Genomic DNA, 23,344 nt, shown 5'->3' on the forward strand with positions numbered 1-23,344 from the left:
GGGGCATGAACAGTGAAAAAAAAAATGGAAAGCAAGAGTCACAATCCCAACGCCCATTTTCTACTCCCCACTGTTATTATATCAATAGATTCCAACCCAGAAAACAGCAATTCTTTCCCCTTTGTCAAAATCATCACTTACGGAATACGAGGACAACATAATGGAAAAGAAAGTTACGAGACTGCCGAAAGTAAACCCAACGTTCACTTTCTACTTTCCTTAATTATATTTCCGAACACCCATGAGATAATTTTTTGAAGTTCCAAATATTTACAAAGCATTTTGAATTTCAACAAGTTTTCATGAATATTTAATAATAGAATACTGACCCAACGGGTCACAAATGATTTGAGAGTTTAGTCTTTTGCTCCTTATTTGAACAGTTCCCGTTCAACAAAGAAATATATCACTTACATTTGTCTTTCTTTCTGGCGTCATGTTATTGCAAAATTTAAGCACCATATTCTTCATGCACAGTTTGCAAAGTAATGAAGAAGTCTGAAAAAAAAAACAAACAAAAAAAAAACTATATATATATATATATATATATATATATATATAGTCATCCACATATAGTACTGCTTTGCTGTATCACAGCTAATCAGTGCAGCTAGACTAGCAACAATCCCTAGCCAGAGACTGAACCTACAACAATCTAGGTAGTTAGCAGTTCTAACCTCTGGCCCATGGGATCGGCACTCGTAAACGACCTCATTTATATAGACACCTGCCCACTGCTTTTACAGTGTTCAGCTTATTTATTTGCAAAGAAACAGAGCTTCGCATTAACACTAATTAAGTAGCAGGTGAAATCATTATACGAAAGTGCTCTAATCAAGGAAGGTGGAGGGGGGGTTATATATATATATATATATATATATATACATACATACACACACACATATATATAATGTATCACAAAAGTGAATACACCCTTCACATTTCTGTAGATGCTTAGGTATATCTCTTCATGGGACAACACTGACAAATGATTTTTTGACACAATGAAAAGTAGTCCGTGTGCAGCATATATAACATTTTTTTTTAATTTTTTTTTTTTTTTTTTTTATTACATTTTCACCCCAAATAAGGCAAATTGCCACTTTGGTGTAGGGAGCTACTATCAAGGGCAACAACTACTGGGGTACTATGTAGGGATTTGGGCAGCAAGATGTCGGTTCACATTACACTTGAACTTCTGCACGTCAGTACTGTTGGGGAAGCAGGGACCTGGGATGGAATTCCAGAGTCTAGCAGTTCTGGGGAAGAAACTATTGGAGTAAAAAGATCTTTTACATCTAGGGATCTCTACAGTGTGGGGGTGGGATTTAGCAGCCTTTCGGGTTTGTCTAGGGTGCTTAACTATATAATAAAAAATTAAAATTAAAAGCTAAAAGCCTGCCAACAAAAGTGAGTATATTCCTTAGGGAAAGGTGTCACTATTAACATACACTATGTAAACTGTCAATATTTTGTGCGACCATCATTATTATCCAGAAGTGTCTTTACTCTCCTGGGCATCAAGTTCAGCAGAGCTTCACATGTAGCTACTAGGATAGTCTTCCACTCCTCCATAGTGGAGCTGGCGGATATTTGAGACTTTGTGCCCTCCCATTTTCCACTCGAGAATCCTCCTAAAGATTAAAATCTGGAGACATGCTTGGCTAGTCCATCACCTTTACCCTCAGCCTCTTCAGTAAAGCAGTGGTTGTCTTGGAGGTGTGTTTGGCGTCATTATCATGCTGGAACACTGCTCTGTGATCCAGTTTCTGGAGGGAGAGGATGATACTTTGTTGCAGTATTTCACAGTACATATTTGAGTTAATGTTCCCCTCAATGAAATGTAACTCTCTAACACCTGCAGCCCCAAACCATGACATTCCCACCACAATGCTTGACCATACGCATGACACGCTTATCTTTGTGCTCCTCACGTTGTCACCACTACACGTGCTCGAAGGCATTGGAACCAAACAAATTTTCATCTCATCAAACCATAAGACACGGTTCTGAGTGGATCCTGCTATCTTAAAACGTTGGATGATCTTAGCCAACGTGTTTCAGCTTAGTTTCGAGTGTAGGTAATCTTGTAGCCTTGACCATCTCCATGTAGTGCAACAATACGTCTTAAAATCCCCAGAGAGTTCTTTGCCAGGTGGTGCCATGTTAGAAGTTTCCGTGACTAGTACGAGAGAATGGGAGAGCTGCACTACAAATTTGAACAATACCCCATTATCAGTCAAAAATATTGCACACGTGGACCTAGTAACATTAATGAGTCACATGACATTTTGGAGGGAAAATGACAAGCAGTACTCAATTTAGACATTCAAGATTGTAGTTTCTTAGAGATGTATTCACTTTTGTTGGCAGGGGGTTTAGCTTTTAATGGTCACGTTTTGAGTGGAAATTAAATTAACTCTGTTATATAAGGCGCACACAGAATAATTTTCATTGTTTCAAAGTGTCATTTTGTCGGTGTTGCTCTATAAAAAATATACTTCAATATAGAAATAACTCCTTGTTGTCCTCTTTTTTATGGACGCTTCAAGATAAAAACAAATACATAAATGGACAGATAAGCATACCAAACATTGCGTCATGCAGAGAACACTTTTGAAATAATGATTAAAATTGGTGATGGACGTCTCATGAGAACCAACGACGAACACAAAATTCAACTTACGTTTTGAAGAAGCTCTGGACAAGTCGGCCAAGATTTGTCCAAGACATTTTGTGGCAATTTATTGCGGAGGCGCATCAGGTAGTTGTATTTTGTATACTTAATAAAATCGCTATTTTCATCACAGGCTGGCTTTTTGCGGTAAATAAATCCCTTGATGAATCTAAAGAGAAAAAAAGAAAAATGTCAGTTAAATAATTTGTAGTTTTCTTTGTTCATAACTTTTTAAATCAGTGTTGCAGATGAGGACCCGATGAATGCAAACACTCGGTTATATTAGCTAGTTTACATAGTTGGACTCAGGAAATAAATTTTGTAACAATAATATAATTTATATAAATAAAACAGTGGATGTATGTGTGTGTGTGTGCAAATATTTAAGAAATAAACTCGTGTGTGTGTGTGTGTGTGTGTGTGTGTGTGTGAATATTTAACCGATAAACTCTTAAACCACTGGTCACCTAAGACTAAAATTAACATTAAATAGTAATCATACACCAAGGATGGTTTATAACAAATAAAATCTTTGTTTGAATGGATGAATGCCACGTACAGAAATATGTCGACAAGTTGAAAACAAAATGTTCGTTTTAAATCACAATATATTTCTATTATTTTATTGAATTAATTTGGAATTCTTTTTGAGTAATTTTTATAATTTATCTTATTTAACCACCTGACGAAGGGCAGACGAATAATTGGCCGAAACGTTGTGAAGATGAAGATAACAGTCCACGAATAATTAAATAAAATAAATTTCTATTACTTTTGTGCATGCGCAAATTCATCCATAGCTTGAACTGGTTTAATTTGAAGTCCTTATCATCAGATTAGCTCAAACGGTACGTAAAGCAACTGGAGCGTTAAATGTTTTGGTTTCGGTTGTAGCTGATGGCATCCAAATCTTTTAAACTTGAAATCAGGGCCATCTATATATATCTATATATAAGCAAAAGTGTGTGTGTGTGTGTGTGTGTGCGCATTTTTTCTGTGTGTCCACCAAAGGCTTTTTTCAGGGTGGTTCTCGGCTTCCTCGCTCATTCTTATATGCTACACAGATCATAATATCTCACACTTACGAAATGTGGTCGTAAATATATTTTATTTCGGCCACTTTTATCTTTTAAATATTTTGGTTTCGGTTGTAGGTGATAGCATCCAAGTCATTTTTTTTTTTTTTTTACTTGAAATCAGGACCATCTATAATGTAAATCTCACCTATCTGTTTAAATGTATGTATGTATGTATGCCTACCTAAAACGGATTTTCACGAGACTGATATAATTTTGAAGCTCGACCCTTCGGACGACAAATATTGAAAAATTGACTAAAAACATTAATTTCTTCACCCTCAACTGTGCACTTTTCTACAAGGAGGGTTGCTTTTTTCGCTGATATTTTCGAAAGTCATTTTCGATTGACCAGGCTTAATTTAACCTACATCACTTCCAGTTTGGCGATGGGTGCAACAGCAAAGACGTCACCCTTTTTTTTTTTCACATTTTTTTCCTCCTTAACGGTATGGGTTCAAGTCTGCCTGCCTACTACCACTTTTTTTTTTTTGTTTTGCTCAACCCACACCTTCAAACACCCGGGCAATGCCGGGCAGCCAGGCTAGTATACAATATTCAATAGAGAATTTAAGCATATTTTACGACTGGGCATTTAAAAAAAATTTTTTTTTTTAAGAATGTCGGAAAGATAGCATAAACATACGATATAAGACAAAATAATTTAATAACTCAACATAAATTGTGATAGATTAAAAAAAATAAATAAAATATAAAAAAGACATTTTATTTGAAAGATCAGTTAATAAAATTAACAACCTCTCCAGAAGCAAGGTCGCATCAATGGTTGTTAAAAATACTTCTAATTGCTCAAATGTTATTTTTGCAGCAAATGTTATTTTTGCAGCAAATGTTTTTTTGCAGCAAATGTTTTTTTGCAGCAAATGTTTTTTTGCAGCAAATGTTTTTTTGCAGCAAATGTTTTTTTTTTGCAGCAAATGTTTTTTTTTGCAGCAAATGTTTTTTTTTGCAGCAAATGTTTTTTTTTGCAGCAAATGTTTTTTTTTTTGCAGCAAATGTTTTTTTTATGCTTTATTACATTGACTTTTCATGGATATAGTTTATGAGTGCAGGACTTAAATACAAAAATTACTGTTGAGTTATGTAACAGGTATTATTTGCTTTGGTAAAATAGTTGTTTTGGTTGTTTTTGTTTTACGGCATATCAACCTTTTTCAGGTTATTTAATGCCGAATCCGGTGATTTTTAAGAAAATTTTTTTAATAGAATATATTTATTTTTTTCAAGTCGGTTTCTATTTAACCCATAGTTGGGACCCTAACAGGTACTACCACTCCGGGTCAGAGTGGACCTGGGAGCAATGGCAATTAAAGGGTGGCTCCACACTCCCAAGAGCCTGCAAGCTGGGGCCTCACCATCGGATATAGTTTAGGGTCATATCCAGGACCCCCCCCCCCCATTGAGGGACTTTTACCCTCTGCAGGGGGGCAGTCGGCGTATTCTAATGCCCCACCGACAGGGCCTTTGGTAAAATAGACCAAATTAAACTTTCACTTTATTTGTATTTCACTTTTGGCTAAAGTTATCAAAATCTGTGCAGATTAGCAAGCAAGAGACTAAAACAGTTTTCATATGGAAAATTAGTTTAGATCACTTGTTCATCATATTCTGAAGAGCCGTTTTGAAGATTTCTTTTGGTTCAATTTTCTTTCAGCAGGATGTCTTTTTGTTTTAAAGATCTTTATATAAAAAAAAAAAACTATTTGATCAATTTATGTGATTTTTTGGAATATAACATCTTCATTCTGTGACAAGTTGGTACACCATAAAGGTTTTCATTTTTTTTTCCTTTTTTTCAAAATAAATGCAATTTTAAGTAAGCACAAATGATATTGACGAAAATAAAAACCATTTGGGGGAAACTGAAGTGCCAAGACCGATTAAAATAAACAATTTAATTAAGCAGTTATTTAAAAATGATTAAAATGTCAAAAGTGGCGTATGGGAAAAAATATGAAGGTGGGAGGGGGTTAAAGTCCTCCAAAGATATTTAGCAATGCACACCTTCTGCCGGCACAAGGAAGGATGGCATATAATTATTGCTATTCAAACATTTTTAAATGATTTCTGGAATCCATTCTTTATAGAATCTGAGACCACTCTATTTTATACTTACTTGGATTTTCAACGATTTTCACAATAAAAAAATACCCTTTATAGCCCTGGTGAAGCATCAGGTATTCATCTATCTACAAGATTTGAATTATACTACAAACTCGTGTAGTGAGTTCAATCTTGGCTACAACCGCACTGGATGGATAGATGGATTTTCTACCAAATGCTGGCCAATAGCAGAGTCCAAAGTTTTAAAGAAAGGGAGACTCAATTTAAATGTCAGTGTGATGCTGGTTATGTGGAGGCATATCTCCTTGCATTTGCAGACCTTCAATAACCAGCACATTCCGTCTAAGATTAGAAAGGGAAGAGCAGGATCCTTGAGTCTCATTATTTGTAATCCATTTAAGTTTTGAGTAAGGGGAACTTGGCAGTCTTGGAAGCCAGTCCATCTAAGTTGAGGTAAACCCAGATTTCAAACATCCTCTGCCTTTTGGAATCCCCACTCATGGGAAAGGCTTCAAGAGTAAACTTTGCGGAAAAACCTAGAGTGGAATCCCTCAGGCAGTTTGGCATTACGTACAACAATGTTCGTGTCAAACTGTAACAGCTTTTCTGTTCTTTTGGATTATTCAGCGACATGGAGAGGAGGGGGGGGGATTTGTGACATCGCAAGAACAAACAAACCAACAAAAAACAAACAAACAAACAAACAAACAAACCAACAAACAAACCAACAAAGAAAAAAACAAACAAACCAACAAACAAACAAACAAACAAACAAACCAACAAAAAAAAAAAAACAAACAAAGAAAAAAACAAACAAAGAAAAAAACAAACAAACAAACAAAAAAACAAACAAACAAACAAAAAAAACAAACAAACAAACAAACAAAAAAACAAACAAACAAACAAAAAAACAAACCAACAAAAAAAAAAAACAAACAAAGAAAAAAACAAACAAACAAAGAAAAAAACAAACAAACAAACAAACAAACAAAAAACAAACAAACAAACAAAAAACAAACAAACAAACAAACCAACAAACAAACAAACCAACAAACAAACAAACCAACAAAGAAAAAAACAAACAAACCAACAAAGAAAAAAACAAACAAACAAACAAAAAAACAAACAAACAAACAAACAAACAAAAAAACAAACAAACAAACAAACAAAAAAACAAACAAACAAAAAAACAAACAAACAAACAAACAAACAAACCAACAAAAAAAAACAAACAAACAAACAAACAAAGAAAAAAACAAACAAACAAACAAACAAACAAGCCAACAAAAAAAAACAAACAAACAAACCAACAAAGAAAAAAACAAACAAACCAACAAAGGGCATTTTTTAAGTGCAAATGAAATGCATTATTCATGGTTCTTCCAAAACAACGCATTTCATTATACTTCCAAAGTCTTTTCGCACACATGTGTGCTTTTTAAAAGTCTTTGTCTCCTCGTCACCTCATGTGGTCTGAACTAATGCTTTCTCGCCTTTGACTTTACACGTCCATCTTGCCAGATATGCAACTTGCTTCTCTTCTTGACCATGTGGTGTATTTTTCTCTTTTCTTGTAACACAAACTCACGCACACTTGCTAATTTGCATAGTGCTTTAACAACTGCTAATACTTTTGCTAATCAGCTATCCTTTGGCTGCTGCTAGTTTTCCCATACGCACTGTTACAGATGCATTCCATTCCATATTGCACCATTCAAGCCAACAATCAAATCCTCATCCTGACCAATGGAGGCTTACCACGTCTCATCACACAGAAGTGTGCACGGCAAATATTGGAAGAGAGAATGACATGATGAAAATTTCTTTTTCTTAAAACAAGCTGAGCATGTGTAGTCCCCCTAAATGAGTGAAAAATTTACTTTTACCATGACTAATGTTTGTGCAAAATTTTTAAAAAATCTAAGGCAAAAAAAAATATCTAGACAAGTGTGATTAAATGAATGGATGGATGATTTGGAGGCAATTTCACCTCTATAATGTCCTCTGGGGTGGGGGACAACCAGAGTTATCCCAGAAAACCTGTTCTGGCAAAAATTTACTAATGTTTGTGCAAAATTTCAAAAAGCTCAAAGGTATGATTATTGAAAAAAGGGCTAACAAATGAACAGGAGGAAATTACTAGGCCCAATTCCTCTTTTGTCAGGGGGGACCAATTATGTTTTTTTTTCCATTTTCTACCTCACACGAGCACCTAACACCCATGCACGATACATTTGATAACATTCACTTACTTTCGAATGATAAATGCTGCTTTTCTTCGTCGTTCTAACAATTTTCGTGCGAGGTATCTTCGTAGCCAACACTGGATAACAATGCCTGCATTAGAGAAATGGAAAAGTTATCAAGGAAAACTAAAGAGACATTTTTTTTTTTTTTTAGAAAAAAAAAATATTTAAATTAAAAGGAGAAAAAGAAAAAAATTTAAAAAAGGACAAAAAATTGGAGAAATTTAAAAAAGGACCAAAAGTTGGAGAAATTTAAAAAAGGACCAAAAGTTGGAGAAATTTAAAAAAGGACCAAAAGTTGGAGAAATTTAAAAAAGGACCAAAAGTTGGAGAAATTTAAAAAAGGACCAAAAGTTGGAGAAATTTAAAAAAGGACCAAAAGTTGGAGAAATTTAAAAAAGGACCAAAAGTTGGAGAAATTTAAAAAAGGACCAAAAGTTGGAGAAATTTAAAAAAGGACCAAAAGTTGGAGAAATTTAAAAAAGGACCAAAAGTTGGAGAAATTTAAAAAAGGACCAAAAGTTGGAGAAATTTAAAAAAGGACCAAAAGTTGGAGAAATTTAAAAAAGGACCAAAAGTTGGAGAAATTTAAAAAAGGACCAAAAGTTGGAGAAATTTAAAAAAGGACAAAAAGTTGGAGAAATTTAAAAAAGGACAAAAAATTTAAAAAAGGACAAAAAATTGGAGAAATTTAAAAAAGGACAAAAAATTGGAGAAATTTAAAAAAGGATAAAAAATTGGAGAAATTTAAAAAAGGACAAAAAATTGGAGAAAAAAAAGTATAAATGCAAAAATATACTGTTGGGGGAAGATTTATCAACTTTAGCTTCACTGATGGTTTTAAAATCAATAAATATTTATTATTTTATCATTACTACCAGCAATGGAAGATTTTACTTTAAACAAAATAAAATAAAAAACTTAATTAAAAGAATCGTCTTGGCATCGGAAAATCGGCACAAATTCTTCCAATTCCGATACCCTCAAACATTCCGATTTTTCCAATTCATCGTCCCAACACTAATAATATATATATATATATATATATATATATATACACACATAAATATACACACACACACACACACACACACACAAACACGAGGGTGGTTCCAAAAGAAAAGCTGTTTTTTTTTTAACTCAAAAAGTTGAAGAGCTATAAAGATTATTTTTCTACATAGTCACCATCATTCTCAATGCATTTTTGCCAGCAATAAACAATGGTTATGCATACGCTGTGTCATACAATGGTCATTCCAAATGTAAAGCCTCTTTTTTTTAACTCAAAAAGTTGAAGAACTATGAAGACAGGAATGGTAACATTAAAATGAGCAACCTTTTGTGCTCCAGAATATATTTTTCTACATAGTCATCACAATTCTCAATGCACTTTTACCAGGAATTCAATGATGCATCTGTCTTCTCAAGCACATTCATAACAGAAGTTGGTTTCTTAGAGTCTCACACCGTCAATATCTGCAACAGAGAGAGGAAACTTTCAGGTCGTAAATGCATAAGTTCAGTCATCATAGTAATACAATTTGCAACCCCTCATCTGATCCATTCAGGCGGAATTAAAGAGGAGCCATTCCAATGTGTAATGCTCCTTGTGTGTGTGTGTGTGTGTGTGTATGTATATAATTATTACAATACAGACAGTAGTGTTTCACCCTTTCAGGAATCATCAGTACAGGGTGACACGATTACTACTGGTAGGGAGATTCGAACTCAGCCACAAAGCCATCTCTAACTCCATTAGTAAGGAACAAACCTCACAGCCAATCTCAACCACAAGAAATATGGCTGAAATTTGAACGTTTTTTAAATGTCGTAACATCTGGCCATAGTGATCTAATGACATGATCGATGCATGTGAGCTTAAGTGACCGACTTTTTATTTCAACTTTGTTCAACAATAAGAACCGAATGATTGAAGTGATGTTTTAAACTTTTCAATGATTCTATGGCAACGATGAAAAAAAAAAAAAAATTAAACTTACTCATGAGTCGTAATTTATCATAGATTTTCTTTTGTCTGTAGGCCTTGAATTTAGCTTGGATTTGCGTGGCTGGAGAAGAGAAGTAAAGATATTTTCACAAAACATCCAACAAAACCAATTAAAATAAATCAAAAACATTAAAAAAAAAATTTATAGGAATTAATTAAGTTCCAAAACTGTGGCTTTGTCGATCACTCATGGGTTCCAAAGCTACTCAACTGCACCGCATCAAATTTAGCATGAAGAACCCTTGGCATTCCGAATGTGTCACAATGGAAGTAGCATGCGATTACTATTACTAGTACTGTTATGAAAAGAGTAAGTAAGAAAGCAAAGTTTGAAAATTATATTAGGAAAAGGCTAGAATCGAACCCTCTAGGCAAGTGTTAAAAGATAGAAGATATTGAAATCCTAGGAATGCAGAACTTTGGCATTGTTCTTGCAAAGAACTAAATATTATTTATGTCAGAGATAGAGCGATTGTTCATTCTTTTAGAAATAACTGGATATTAAATATGTCAGTTAACAGAATGGACAAAAACAAAGTTGAAAATGTTATGTAACAAATAGATTAAATGATACAATTTAATTTACGGATTTATTTTGTTTATGAAAGGTGTTAGATACATGTGCAAAGTGGACGGATAAATTGAAACGTGATAAAGTTACATTGGTTGACCACACTTCTGACACAATAAAGAAAGGAGATTCTCAATATATTGAGACAGGTATCAAAGTTAAAGACAATCACAGGCAGAGTGATAGAAACAGAGACAAGAGTCGGACAGCAGCTTAATGGAGCTGATACCTTTAGAGGCAAATGAGGGGAGTAGACTATGAAACCACACAAGCTTGAATTCCTGAGTCATCAATCGGCCGGCTGATGAATAAATAATCACCATCTATGTTTTGTAACTGTTTGTCTTTGTGTCATCACTACAACTGAAAGGCAAATATTTTTTGTCTATCATCTTGTAAACAAACTTTGTATAACCCCCCCCTCTCAGTTTTGTCTGTCCCCTCCTCCATCATCAGTAATGATTCTCCCCCTCTGATGCAAAAAAACTGTATTCCACATTCCTTCGATAATGAATTAGCATCTCTCTCAGTATATAAATGTCATCATCAGCCTTTGTTCTGAGTTCCCGTTATATGGGTCTCTCCATATGACCCCCCCCAGCTACACAACACTACTACTACTAATAATAAACATTTAGAGTATGGCGTTTCAGAATTTTTGAGATGAGGATTGATAATTTATATTTCAATTAACGTCCAAACACCATTCTCATCTTGGATGTTATCCTCAAGTTTTGGCAGCTGTGACTTCTGACATTCTTTAAAGGAGTCTTAGAAAACTCTGAAATCTTTGTTTAACTCTGGAATTTGTATGGAATATCGAGCTGCACCTTTTATTAAATCCATGAGGGTAGATTGTTCACGTTCCAGCAGCCATGGAGCAGCAGAGTAAAAGTCACTCCAAGACAATCTATTCAAAATTCTTATCAAATAATACAAATAACTAATCCCCATTTCAAAAATTTCAGAATCGCAAAAATAATCATAAAAATAATCATATATGAAGAAAAATTTGTTAAATTCAGAAATCCAATAAAAATAATCGTATATGAAGAGAAATTTGTTAAATTCAGAAATCCAATAAAAATTTTGTCTAGTTTCTTTATTTCTGGAAATTCTACAATAATAAAATTATTTAAATCCAAAGAATATATTATTTTAGTTTATTTCATGTGTGAATTGGTAAAGTCTGAGTCGCACAACGATATTCGATTTACACAGGTCTGAACGCTTCTTTCTTAAAACTGCCCGCCTATAGAACACTGTTCTTCTGGCTTGCTTCTTGACTGACTACAATATAATTGCCTTCAAGTCCAATGTAAACAAGGTGCGGAAAAGTCTGATGATGTTCACTTTACACAGGTTTGAACGCGTCTGCTTTTATGGTGCCCGGGCACACCTCAAAATCACGTGTGAGATGCGATTTTTCGAGAACTGTTTGATTCAGTGGACATTAAAAGACCACGGTCGCCATCTTGAATTTTTCGTTTTTCCTTCTCAGCCTGCACAACAGATACGAGCACGTTTTTTGCGGTAAGCCTCCTCTATTTTCCCCCCACAATGTGTTTAACTATAACTTTATTCTATTTGAAATATTGAGCGCACCCCCACCCTTATTAATATGAACAGTTCAACTCTTACATTGAAATTATAATTCATTTCCCAATTACAGATCTACGCAAGGTGAGTAAGAGAAAATTACAGCAAAGTTCTCAAGAAAAATTCAAAAACGTAATATTTATTCATACACCGCATATTCAAGTTGACACACCGGTTTTCGTTTGATCACTGAAAGTTAAGCACCATTGAACCTGGTCAGTATTTGATGGGTGACCATTTGAGAATGCCAGGCGTTGTATGTAGGAAGATGTTGATATGTTACACTTCTGTTTATTGTACGGAATATCGAGCTGTACCTTTTATTAAATTCATGAGAGTAGATTGTTCTCGTTCTAGCAGCCATAGCATAGAGCATAGTAGAAGTCATTCTAAGACAATCTATCCCTGGAGATTAAATAAAGTGTACTGTTCAAAATTCTCTATGGATCTCAGAATTCAACAACGTGCCTGAATCATGAACTAACATCCAATATTTTTTTTCTCTGATGAATTTTTTTTTTTAAATAAATTTTACATACCCAGGGTATTTTTATGGTGCTGGAAAGCATCTTCGGTTGCAAAAAGGACTCGAGGGAATCGGATAAAAAGTTTTGTCCTAAGTAAATAATAAAAAAAAAACAAAAACAAAAATTAGATTAAAAGAGAAAAATTTATAAGTATTTGTAGAATATATATATATATATATATATATATATATATGAACAAATGATTAATAAAACATGTTAAAAAAAATCTTGAAAAAGAGTTAACATATTTAATTTTTAAAACGAAGCACAAGATTATTAATCATTTGTTCATATTATAAGCTCTATTTCCTTTTCGGTTTTATTGAGCTTTTACATCTGGTTGAGATTACTTTACTTGTAAATATTAACTCTTTAATATTTATAATATATTTTAAGTTTACCTTTTTGATTACCTTGGTTAACTTATTGTAATTTTTATTTCTTTATATATATATATATATATATATATATATATATATATATATATATTAGATATGAAATTAAGTAAAAAAAATTTTAAATGACAAAGTAAAAACAAGTAAAAAAGAAAAAGAAACAAGAAAAAAACAAAATGAAAGACAAGAAAAAAGTAACAAGAAAGTAACAAAAAAAGAAACAAGAAAAAGAAAGTAAGAAACAAACAAACAAAAGAAACAAACAAAAAAAGAAACAAACAAAAAAAGAAACAAACAAAAAAAATAGCAATTTTAACTCACGCATACGCATGCTGACACACTATGCACACACACAAACAATTCATCAACCTTTTAACATTATCATCTGCTCATCAAAAACAAATGTATAAACTTTTTCATTTTAATATTCCTAAATTGTTTCATTAAACTTTCTGCAACGAAAACAAATGAACATCGACTCATAATAATTTTTAATCAAATAAAATTGTGGAATTAAGGTTTTAATTATGATTTTTCCAACCTATTAAAATTATTGGCCCATTAAAATTATCGGCCCATTAAAATTATGGACCCAGACTTTTTTGATATGTCAGCGTATGAATTCTTTTGACTCAGCAAAGAATATAAAAATATGAACAGAGATAAATAAAATATCTCTAGTGAATTTATGATATTGAATTCAGTATTTTGCCTTTACTCAAATAACCTTTTTCTCATTCTCACACATTTAAGTATGATATAATTTTTCCAAAACCAGTTCTCACCCAAAATATCTTCCTCCCAAATTGGAACCTTCAAAAATACACATCAGCTGAACCAACTTGGTCTTACATTCCTGTGTTTCTAACCTTTTTTCTTGCCCATGTTTTGTGTTGACGAAATTTAAATAAAATTGATTTAAATTCTAAGAAAGAAGTTTGTCCTTTTGTAACCCCTCCAGGGTAGCTCAGGTGCATAGGCTCGTGGTTGAAATGCACCTGTAGCCGATACCTTCATGATTTTTTCCATATTACATCGTTATGCATTTTTCTTTTTAAGGACTTTCTGAAGAGTACGGAGTTAAATATCCAATACTGACATTTTCTTTGTAAACGTAACAGATTTGTAAGATGTACCAAATTTTTTAGTTTGTGAAAAAAAATTAATTGTATGGCAAGTAAAATATTGGACGAGTGCGTGTGAAAATAGCAGCAGCAGCAAAAGAAGTGTGCGTGTGCTTGCGTCACAACAAAAAGAAAAAAAAAGATAGCACGTGGTCGAGGAGAGAAAAAAGCGTGTGCTGGGGAAGATGGACGTGTAAAGTCTGAAAAATGGCTGGCAATGGCCAGCATGAGGTCGAGAAAGAAGTAAAGCACACGCTGGGGAAGATGAATGTGGTGATGAGAGAATTAAGCTTGTGTTGAGATGGCAGGGTTTGTTCGCAGACGAAATGAATACTAAAAAAAAAGTACAAGGATCAGGCATTGTTTAGAAAGTACCGGTAATAAATTGCTTGTGTTAAAACAGAAAAAAAATGCAGAGTCGGATTTATTTAATTTTTGTTTGTTTGTTTGTTCCTTTGTGATGGTACCAGACAGTGTGGGGGTCCGAGAGAGGTTTGAAATGTAATGAATACAATTTGACCGTAATGGCCATGTTACATTTCAACCCTCCAAAAACATTAAATTCGTTAAGTATATAAAAAAATTATATAAATAAATAATACTGTTCAATTTTTAACGTAAGATGACCTCCACCCCTGGTTTGGAATTCCGTCCCCATTCTTTTTTTCTTTTTTTATTTATAAATTGAAAATTATTTTCACTAAAGATAAGTCATGAAGAATGGTTCCAATTTATATGAAATTCTTGCTAAAAATCGAACAAATAATTTTTTTTTATTTTCTTTTTCTTAATCTGAAAATCTTATGTTACGTATTCGATAAATTCATCTACTTTCTTTTAACAAAATTTGGAGGTGAGAAGGAGTGGCCATGTCATATTTTGATTACATTTTTTTTTTAATCTTTTTTTTTTTTTTTTTCTAAATAAATTTACTCTCAGAATTGTTGCTTTCATTTACCAGCACCTCCTCATTAGCATAAAATTAGACAAGCTCGGTTTTTAGGTTCTTCATCGTTATTGTAGCAAAATCCGACAGCCGGAAAAACAAACTACTTACTGTTTATAAATTTCAATAAGCAATGTTATCTGCCCAATTATCATGACACAATTAGTTAAATATTACTGCATTATTACATGAAACATGTACTTTGTACAAATTGATGATTGCATGACATCCACCACTACGGACAGAGTTACTTCCCCTGACTTGATGCTGTTAATACACACTCGAAATTTATTCAAAAACTATTTTCATTAATAATTAATTTTCTATCTCATTGTTTTTTATAATTTTTGGATATTTTCATTACTGTGACCTGACAATTCAGTAGATACCATTGGTTTCACTTGAAATTCAATATTTAAATTTTTGAATCTCGTTACAATAATGAAGAGAAATCGGTTTTTAATGTGAGGGACCCCCCCCTCCAAAAAAAAAAAAAAAAAAAGGACGTGTTGAAGGGTACACAAAAACTAATTATTTCTTATCCTCTGACTGAGAACATAACAGATATTACACCTTAATACTAGCCTGAAAACCTGGAAAGATTTTCGAAATAGTGGTCCGAGTTTATAAGAGGGTCAGGGATGTACGAGGAAGGATACGTGCATTAAAGAGGGTTAACTCCATCAAAACGAACCATGACCCAACTTAGTCAATTGCAGGCTGCATGGTTGGCTTCTGAGTCATAGTTTTTAGAAAAAGAAACAGTTGCGCCCCCCTCCTCCATCTGTTACTCATCATAGTAACAGATGGAGGATGGGGGGGGGGGGCAGCAGCAAAAGAAGAAGAAGAAAACAGTGCAACTCATTTCCCACCATACACCCTTCCTCTCTTTAATTTAACTACACAGACTCTTCCCTCCTGATTATTTGCTAGGATGTGTATCTTACACAAAATTAAATTGATAAAAATCTTAATAGAAATAATGATGAGGGAGACTTTTTTTTTTTTTTTTTTTTTATTACATTTTCACCCCAAACAAGGCAAATTGCCACTTTGGTGTAGGGGGCTACTATCAGGGGCAACAACTACTGGGGTACTATGTAGGGATTTGGGCAGCAAGGTGTCGGTTCACGTTACACTTGAACTTCTGCACGTCAGTACTGTTGGGGAAGCAGGGACCTGGAATGGAATTCCAGAGTCTTGCGGTTCTGGGGAAGAAACTATTGGAGTAAAAAGATCTTTTACATCTAGGGACCTCTACAGTGTGGGGGTGGGATCTAGTAGCCTGTCGGGTTTGTCGAGGGTGCTCGCGTCGTGGGGGCACAAGTGATTGCAGTTCATCAGAGCATTCACCACTAAAATACTTGTAGAACAGGCAGAGGGATGCAACATTTCGTCGATGGGACAGAGGCTGAAGCTTAGATGCCAGTTCAGGGCCTATCAGATTTGCGACTCTCTTTTGAACCTTGTCAAGGAGCGAGAGACTAGTAGCAGATGCACCAGCCCAGATGTGGAGACTGGGATAGGAAGAGATACAGAGAGAAGTGAAAAGAGACAGAGAGATAGAGTAGTGGAAAAATAGAGAAAGAGACATAGGTGAACGAGGGCAGCAGCAAAACGGGGAAAATATAGTCACCATTTAATTTTTTTTTTTTTTTTTTTTTTTTTAAAACAAAAGCATTTATTGCCATTCTCCTCAGAACCATTTAAAAATCTCTCACTATCGTCCATCTCACCCAGTGTACACTTTTCATCCCGGCCGCAGCCAGCAATTTCTTGTCTTTGACTTTACATGTCCATTTTCTTTGAAGTCGCATTTTGTTTCTCTCCAAACACATGGTGATTGTTCTTTTTCTTCAGAGACAAGCTTGCACAAACCGCCTAATTTGCACATGTGCCTTCTTTTTTTTTTTTTGCTGCTGTTGCCAATTTCTTTGCTGCCAGCCATCCTTTGCTGCTGCTGATAATTTCCTACGCGCGCATATGCACTATGTTACACAAAATGGGATGCGTCATCTGGATACGGCCAAGTAATTTGGTAAATAAGTTGTAGCCAAGTACATTATTTTGTTGCCAATAAGATGGTGCAACAATAACAAATGAAAATTGGCTAATCAGAAGTAAAGTCTGACTTGCCAGCTTAAATGCTGTCTGGGTCTGACAAGAGAATTCTGTATTGTTGGGCAAGTCAATGGACTTCACTGCTAACCCTTCTCCTTTCTCACCTTTTTTTAAGTCCATCAGTTTAATGACGTAATTGATTGCACTTACTTGCCAAGCTTGTAGTCATCATCTTCATACTTCAAATATGTCACAAGGCATCGGACACCTTCTTTCGCAGAACCCTTGAAAGTTGGCCAGGTCATCGGACATAAGCATTTGTATCTGAGAAACAAAACAGAGGCATAAGAAAAAAAAAAGAAAAAAAAAGAATAAAGAGAAAAAAGCGAAAGGAAAAAAAAAAGAAAAAGTAAAGGAAAAAAAAAAGAAAAACGAAAGAAAAAAAAAGAAAAGAAAAACGAAAGAAAAAAAAAGAAAAGAAAAACGAAAGAAAAAAAAAGAAAAGAAAAACGAAAGAAAAAAAAAGAAAAGAAAAACGAAAGAAAAAAAAGAAAAGAAAAACGAAAGAAAAAAAAAGAAAAGAAAAACGAAAGAAAAAAAAAGAAAAGAAAAACAAAAGAAAGAAAAAGACAAACGAAAGACAAACGAAAGAAAAAGACAAACGAAAGACAAACGAAAGAAAAAGACAAACGAAAGACAAACGAAAGAAAAAGGAAAACGAAAGACAAACGAAAGAAAAAGGAAAACGAAAGAAAAAGGAAAACGAAAGAAAAAGGAAAACGAAAGAAAAAGGAAAACGAAAGAAAAAGGAAAACGAAAGAAAAAGGAAAACGAAAGAAAAAGGAAAACGAAAGAAAAAGGAAAACGAAAGAAAAAGGAAAACGAAAGAAAAAGGAAAACGAAAGAAAGGAAAACGAAAGAAAGGAAAACGGAAGAAAGGAAAACGAAAGAAAGGAAAACGAAAGAAAGGAAAACGAAAGAAAGGAAAACGAAAGAAAGGAAAACGAAAGAAAGGAAAACGAAAGAAAGGAAAACGAAAGAAAGGAAAACGAAAGAAAGGAAAACGAAAGAAAGGAAAACGAAAGAAAGGAAAACGAAAGAAAGGAAAACGAAAGAAAGGAAAACGAAAGAAAGGAAAACGAAAGAAAGGAAAACGAAAGAAAGGAAAACGAAAGAAAGGAAAACGAAAGAAAGGAAAACGAAAGAAAGGAAAACGAAAGAAAAAGGAAAACGAAAGAAAAAGGAAAACGAAAGAAAAAGGAAAACGAAAGAAAAAGGAAAACGAAAGAAAAAGGAAAACGAAAGAAAAAGGAAAACGAAAGAAAAAGGAAAACGAAAGAAAAAGGAAAACGAAAGAAAAAGGAAAACGAAAGAAAAAGGAAAACGAAAGAAAAAGGAAAACGAAAGAAAAAGGAAAACGAAAGAAAAAGGAAAACGAAAGAAAAAGGAAAACGAAAGAAAAAGGAAAACGAAAGAAAAAGGAAAACGAAAGAAAAAGGAAAACGAAAGAAAAAGGAAAACGAAAGAAAAAGGAAAACGAAAGAAAAAGGAAAACGAAAGAAAAAGGAAAACGAAAGAAAAAGGAAAACGAAAGAAAAAGGAAAACGAAAGAAAAAGGAAAACGAAAGAAAAAGGAAAACGAAAGAAAAAGGAAAACGAAAGAAAAAGGAAAACGAAAGAAAAAGGAAAACGAAAGAAAAAGGAAAACGAAAGAAAAAGGAAAACGAAAGAAAAAGGAAAACGAAAGAAAAAGGAAAACGAAAGAAAAAGGAAAACGAAAGAAAAAGGAAAACGAAAGAAAAAGGAAAACGAAAGAAAAAGGAAAACGAAAGAAAAAGGAAAACGAAAGAAAAAGGAAAACGAAAGAAAAAGGAAAACGAAAGAAAAAGGAAAACGAAAGAAAAAGGAAAACGAAAGAAAAAGGAAAACGAAAGAAAAGGAAAACGAAAGAAAAGGAAAACGAAAGAAAAGGAAAACGAAAGAAAAGGAAAACGAAAGAAAAAGGAAAACGAAAGAAAAAGGAAAACGAAAGAAAAAGGAAAACGAAAGAAAAAGGAAAACGAAAGAAAAAGGAAAACGAAAGAAAAAGGAAAACGAAAGAAAAAGGAAAACGAAAGAAAAAGGAAAACGAAAGAAAAAGGAAAACGAAAGAAAAAGGAAAACGAAAGAAAAAGGAAAACGAAAGAAAAAGGAAAACGAAAGAAAAAGGAAAACGAAAGAAAAGGAAAACGAAAGAAAAGGAAAACGAAAGAAAAGGAAAACGAAAGAAAAGCAAAACGAAAGAAAAAGGAAAACGAAAGAAAAAAAACGAAAGAAAAAGAAAAACGAAAAAAAAGAAAAACGAAAGAAAAAGAAAAACGAAAGAAAAAGGAAAACGAAAAAAAAAAAAGAAATAGAATATCAAATAATCTAATCCTTCAGCAGCTAATAACTTTTTTTTTTTTTTTTTTTACTTATGCTCATCTCAAACAAGACAAATTACAACAAAGACATAAGTGAAGGGGTAGGATTTTGTTGCTTATCAGGTTAATCAAGGGTAATTACAGTAGAACCCTGGGATACGGTGACCCTAGGATACGATTTTTTCAGGTTACAATGTGGAATACAATGTTTTTCCTACCCCTGGTTATGGTATTTGCCCCGCTTTATGTTATTTAGAATGTTATTTGATTATATACATGTGCGTATCATATACTGTATTTTGTTACTAATTTTTAATGCCGTATTCCGGGGTTCTACTGTATGTTGAGGGAGCACTAATGCTACAAGTTCGTTGGAACACATTCTGTTAAAATAATTATAAAACAAGCACAGGAATGAAACATTGCAGTGATGGGACAGGGGTTGGAGCATAATTGACAATGTGGGACTTATTAGTGACTCTCAATGAAAGAATATTTTTTTTTAACTTCTAGACATTATTCATCCGGGACAAGGCCAAGCAAGAATATACCAACTATGTGTTTGTTTTGTAATGTCTAAATTTTACCTTGACATGCAAACATACATACATACTAGCTGGGTTACCTGGGGGCCATAAAAACAAAATAGTAAATGGTTAATGTTTTCTATGTATTCCAAGTCATGTTAGCTTTGAAAATTATGCTGAAGACGTTTCTGAATTTTTTTAGATGAACATTGGTTAATCGTATTATTTGGATTCATCGGACTACTGTTCTCATCTTGAGTGTTATCTTTATAACGTTTCCGTTGATGAAACCTCCAACCTTGTCAAACTCAGAAATGTTTTAGTCAAACTTGTGAATTTCAAATGGAGGTAGCATGCTCTTGTTCCATCAGCCATGACTGGACAAAAGTCTTAAGTAATTCACAACTGTATTTTTCAGTCGCTCACACAAAATTATAAATAATTTCTATATATAAAAGTGAAAGTGTGTGTCTGTGTACATTTCCCTATGCAATAACTCCGTCAACTTTCAGCCTACAGACTCGAAATTTGATATACAGTGTACTGAGATTTGGCAAAATCTTTGTAATCGGTTTTCGGCCAGAAATTTGGCTGTTAAGGGGTCAAAGTTCAACGATTTGACCTTTGAGAACTCTACCAAACTCCTGACAATTTTGGGTCTAAACACTTGAAATTTTAGATATAGGTTCCTTGGACATGGATCTAACTTAACTTTATTTGAGCCCAAAACAATAAATGTTAAGGGGTCATGATAGGGGTCAAAGTTTTAAAAAAATTTGACCTCTGCGGTCTCTACCAAATTACTAAAGACAATTTCTGGTCTAAACATTTGAAATTTTCCATAAAGGGTATTCAGAGATAGGGCAAGCTTTTTAATCAGTTTAGGTCGAAAATTTGAGTTACCAATATATAAATGTATGTGTGTATGTTTGCATGTCGGCTTAAAACTTTCGACAGAGGCGACGGATTTTCACAAGATCAGTATCGTTTTGAAGAACAACACTTCAGATGACAAATACTGAAAAATTGGCTAAAAACATTAATTTCTTCACCCTCAACTGGGCACTTTTCTACAGGGAGGGGTTGCTTTTTTCGCCGATATTTCCGAAAGTCATCCCCTCTTTTCGATTGGCTAGCCTTAATTTGAACCTACGTCACTTCTGGTTTGGCGATAGTCGTAACAGCAAAGACGTAACCTTTTTTCCCCGTTCTTTTCCTCCTTCATGGTATGGGTTCAAGCCTGCCTTCCGACTTCCACTTTTTTTTCTTGCTCAACAAACACCTCCAGGCAATGCCGGGCACCCATGCTAGTAGATAATATATACAGAATTAAGTAAACAATAATATATATATATATATATATATATATATATACACAAATATTTATTTAAAATATATATATATATATATATATATATATATATATATATATTCCAAAGGCTAACCAGTGGTTTCATTGTATTGAATCAGCCATTTGTGGCTGAAAAAAATCAATACAGCTCATCAGTAACTTTGAAAAAGTGAAACAACTCGAAAATAAACAGAAAAACAGTTTAACAGACAGTGTAGTATTTTCAGCTCTCACATTCCCAATCGAAAACTTTATTTGATTTCTTTTCATCACCTCCTGACACGCTATATATATATATATATATATATTATAGTCATCTACATATAGTACTGTTTTGCTGTATCACAATTCATTAGTGCGGGTAGACTAGCACCTTTTCCCTAACCATGGATTGAACCTACAACCATCGCAGTTGGCAGTTCTAACCACTGGACCATGGATCAGTGCTCCTAAATGACCTCATCAAGTGTCCACTGAATAAACATTCGCCCATCGCTTTTACAGTGCTTGAGCTAATAGTTTATTTACAAACAAACAGTGAGCCTCACATGATTGCCAAATCAGCAGCAGCTGAGATACATTTACGACAGTACTCAACCCAAAGAGGGGGACTTAAATATAAAGTCATCCACATACAGTACTGTTTCGTTGTATCCCACTTCATCAGTGTGGCTTGACTAGCACCTTTTCCCTAGCCGTGGATTGAACGTACAACCTATAGTAATATAGAGTAATAATAATTAGGAATAGTGATATTCACAGCAAGAATCAAAATAGGTTTAAAACTCCCAAAATTTGTAGAAGAATTGTCCACAAAGATCGATGGTGCAGTTGTTAGAAAACTTGGAAAAAATCAATTGTAAAAGGGATATTCTCTTGAAGGTTCAATTCTCAGTGTGGGTAACCGAAAAAATAGAATTGTGAATTACTTAGGACCTCCATCCAGTCATGGCTGACAGAATGAGAGCATGCTACCCACATGAAGTAAATAAAGGGTTCCGTTTGAAATTCCATCCAAATTCCTTAGTTCGACAAAATAAACCTGAAGCAGGTCGGAAGTTACATCAACCAAAACTTTGTGATCATGTCAAACGACCTGCTTTCTGATGCGTATAATGGAGCCATGGACATACATTAACGAACGCAAGCACATTGACTCTGGTTGCAAAATGATGAATCGTATTGGACTTTGGATCAGCGGAGGTAAATGTATAATATTGGAATCGTCCCATCACTAGTAATAATGTAGCTATGTTAGATGTGACTTTGTACAACAAAAACAAAAAAAAACACAAACAAAAAATTTGGTTATCCTGACGCTCCGCACTTCTTTGTTTACCTTGGAAGTGACGTCAGACAAATCTTATAATACGGATGGCTACAATTGTAAAAATAATTTGTTTCATTTTTCTTTCATTTTGAGCTCCTTTTTTCTCCCGTTTAACTTTTTTTTTTCTCCCATTTCTCATTTTGAGTGGAGAATTTATTTTATTTTCATTTTGAGCTCTTTTTCCGATCCAGCGTTACCTTTTATAGGTACTCCTGCAGTCCTGCAGTTTACGACCCAAGCTATTTTTTAACGCTATTATTTAGAAACCTATTATTTAACATGGGAAGGGAGGGTGTATTGTAACTATTCTGTACTTTCACCTAACAATTCAATTAAAAAAAAAGGTAAATATGAAGAATTACTCCACCCTCGAAAATTCCTTTAAAATTACCACTCTTAAGTTTTCAGGGTCGCTGAAA

The 23,344-nt window shown here is 33.8% G+C and overlaps 1 protein-coding gene across 10 annotated transcripts in view; it reads right to left on the bottom strand.

The window, feature by feature from the left end:
• The window catches only part of LOC145255612 (unconventional myosin-Ic-like), a 333,792-nt gene that overhangs the window by 44,394 nt on the left and 266,054 nt on the right, over positions 1 to 23,344 (bottom strand). For all 10 annotated transcript variants that reach the window (XM_080114110.1, XM_080114114.1, XM_080114109.1 and 7 more), the window contains 6 exons: positions 17,526 to 17,639; positions 12,802 to 12,878; positions 10,085 to 10,153; positions 8,091 to 8,175; positions 2,687 to 2,846; positions 415 to 498 (listed from right to left, as the gene is read on the bottom strand). In XM_080114110.1, coding sequence (XP_079970236.1) covers positions 415 to 498; positions 2,687 to 2,846; positions 8,091 to 8,175; positions 10,085 to 10,153; positions 12,802 to 12,878; positions 17,526 to 17,639 — 589 coding nt within the window. The remainder of the gene's footprint in view (positions 1 to 414; positions 499 to 2,686; positions 2,847 to 8,090; positions 8,176 to 10,084; positions 10,154 to 12,801; positions 12,879 to 17,525; positions 17,640 to 23,344) is intronic.

Source organism: Euprymna scolopes, chromosome 31 (genome assembly GCF_053919585.1).
Source record: "Euprymna scolopes isolate OS-2025 chromosome 31, ASM5391958v1, whole genome shotgun sequence".
In the NCBI taxonomy this organism is placed as follows: Eukaryota; Metazoa; Mollusca; class Cephalopoda; order Sepiida; family Sepiolidae; genus Euprymna; species Euprymna scolopes.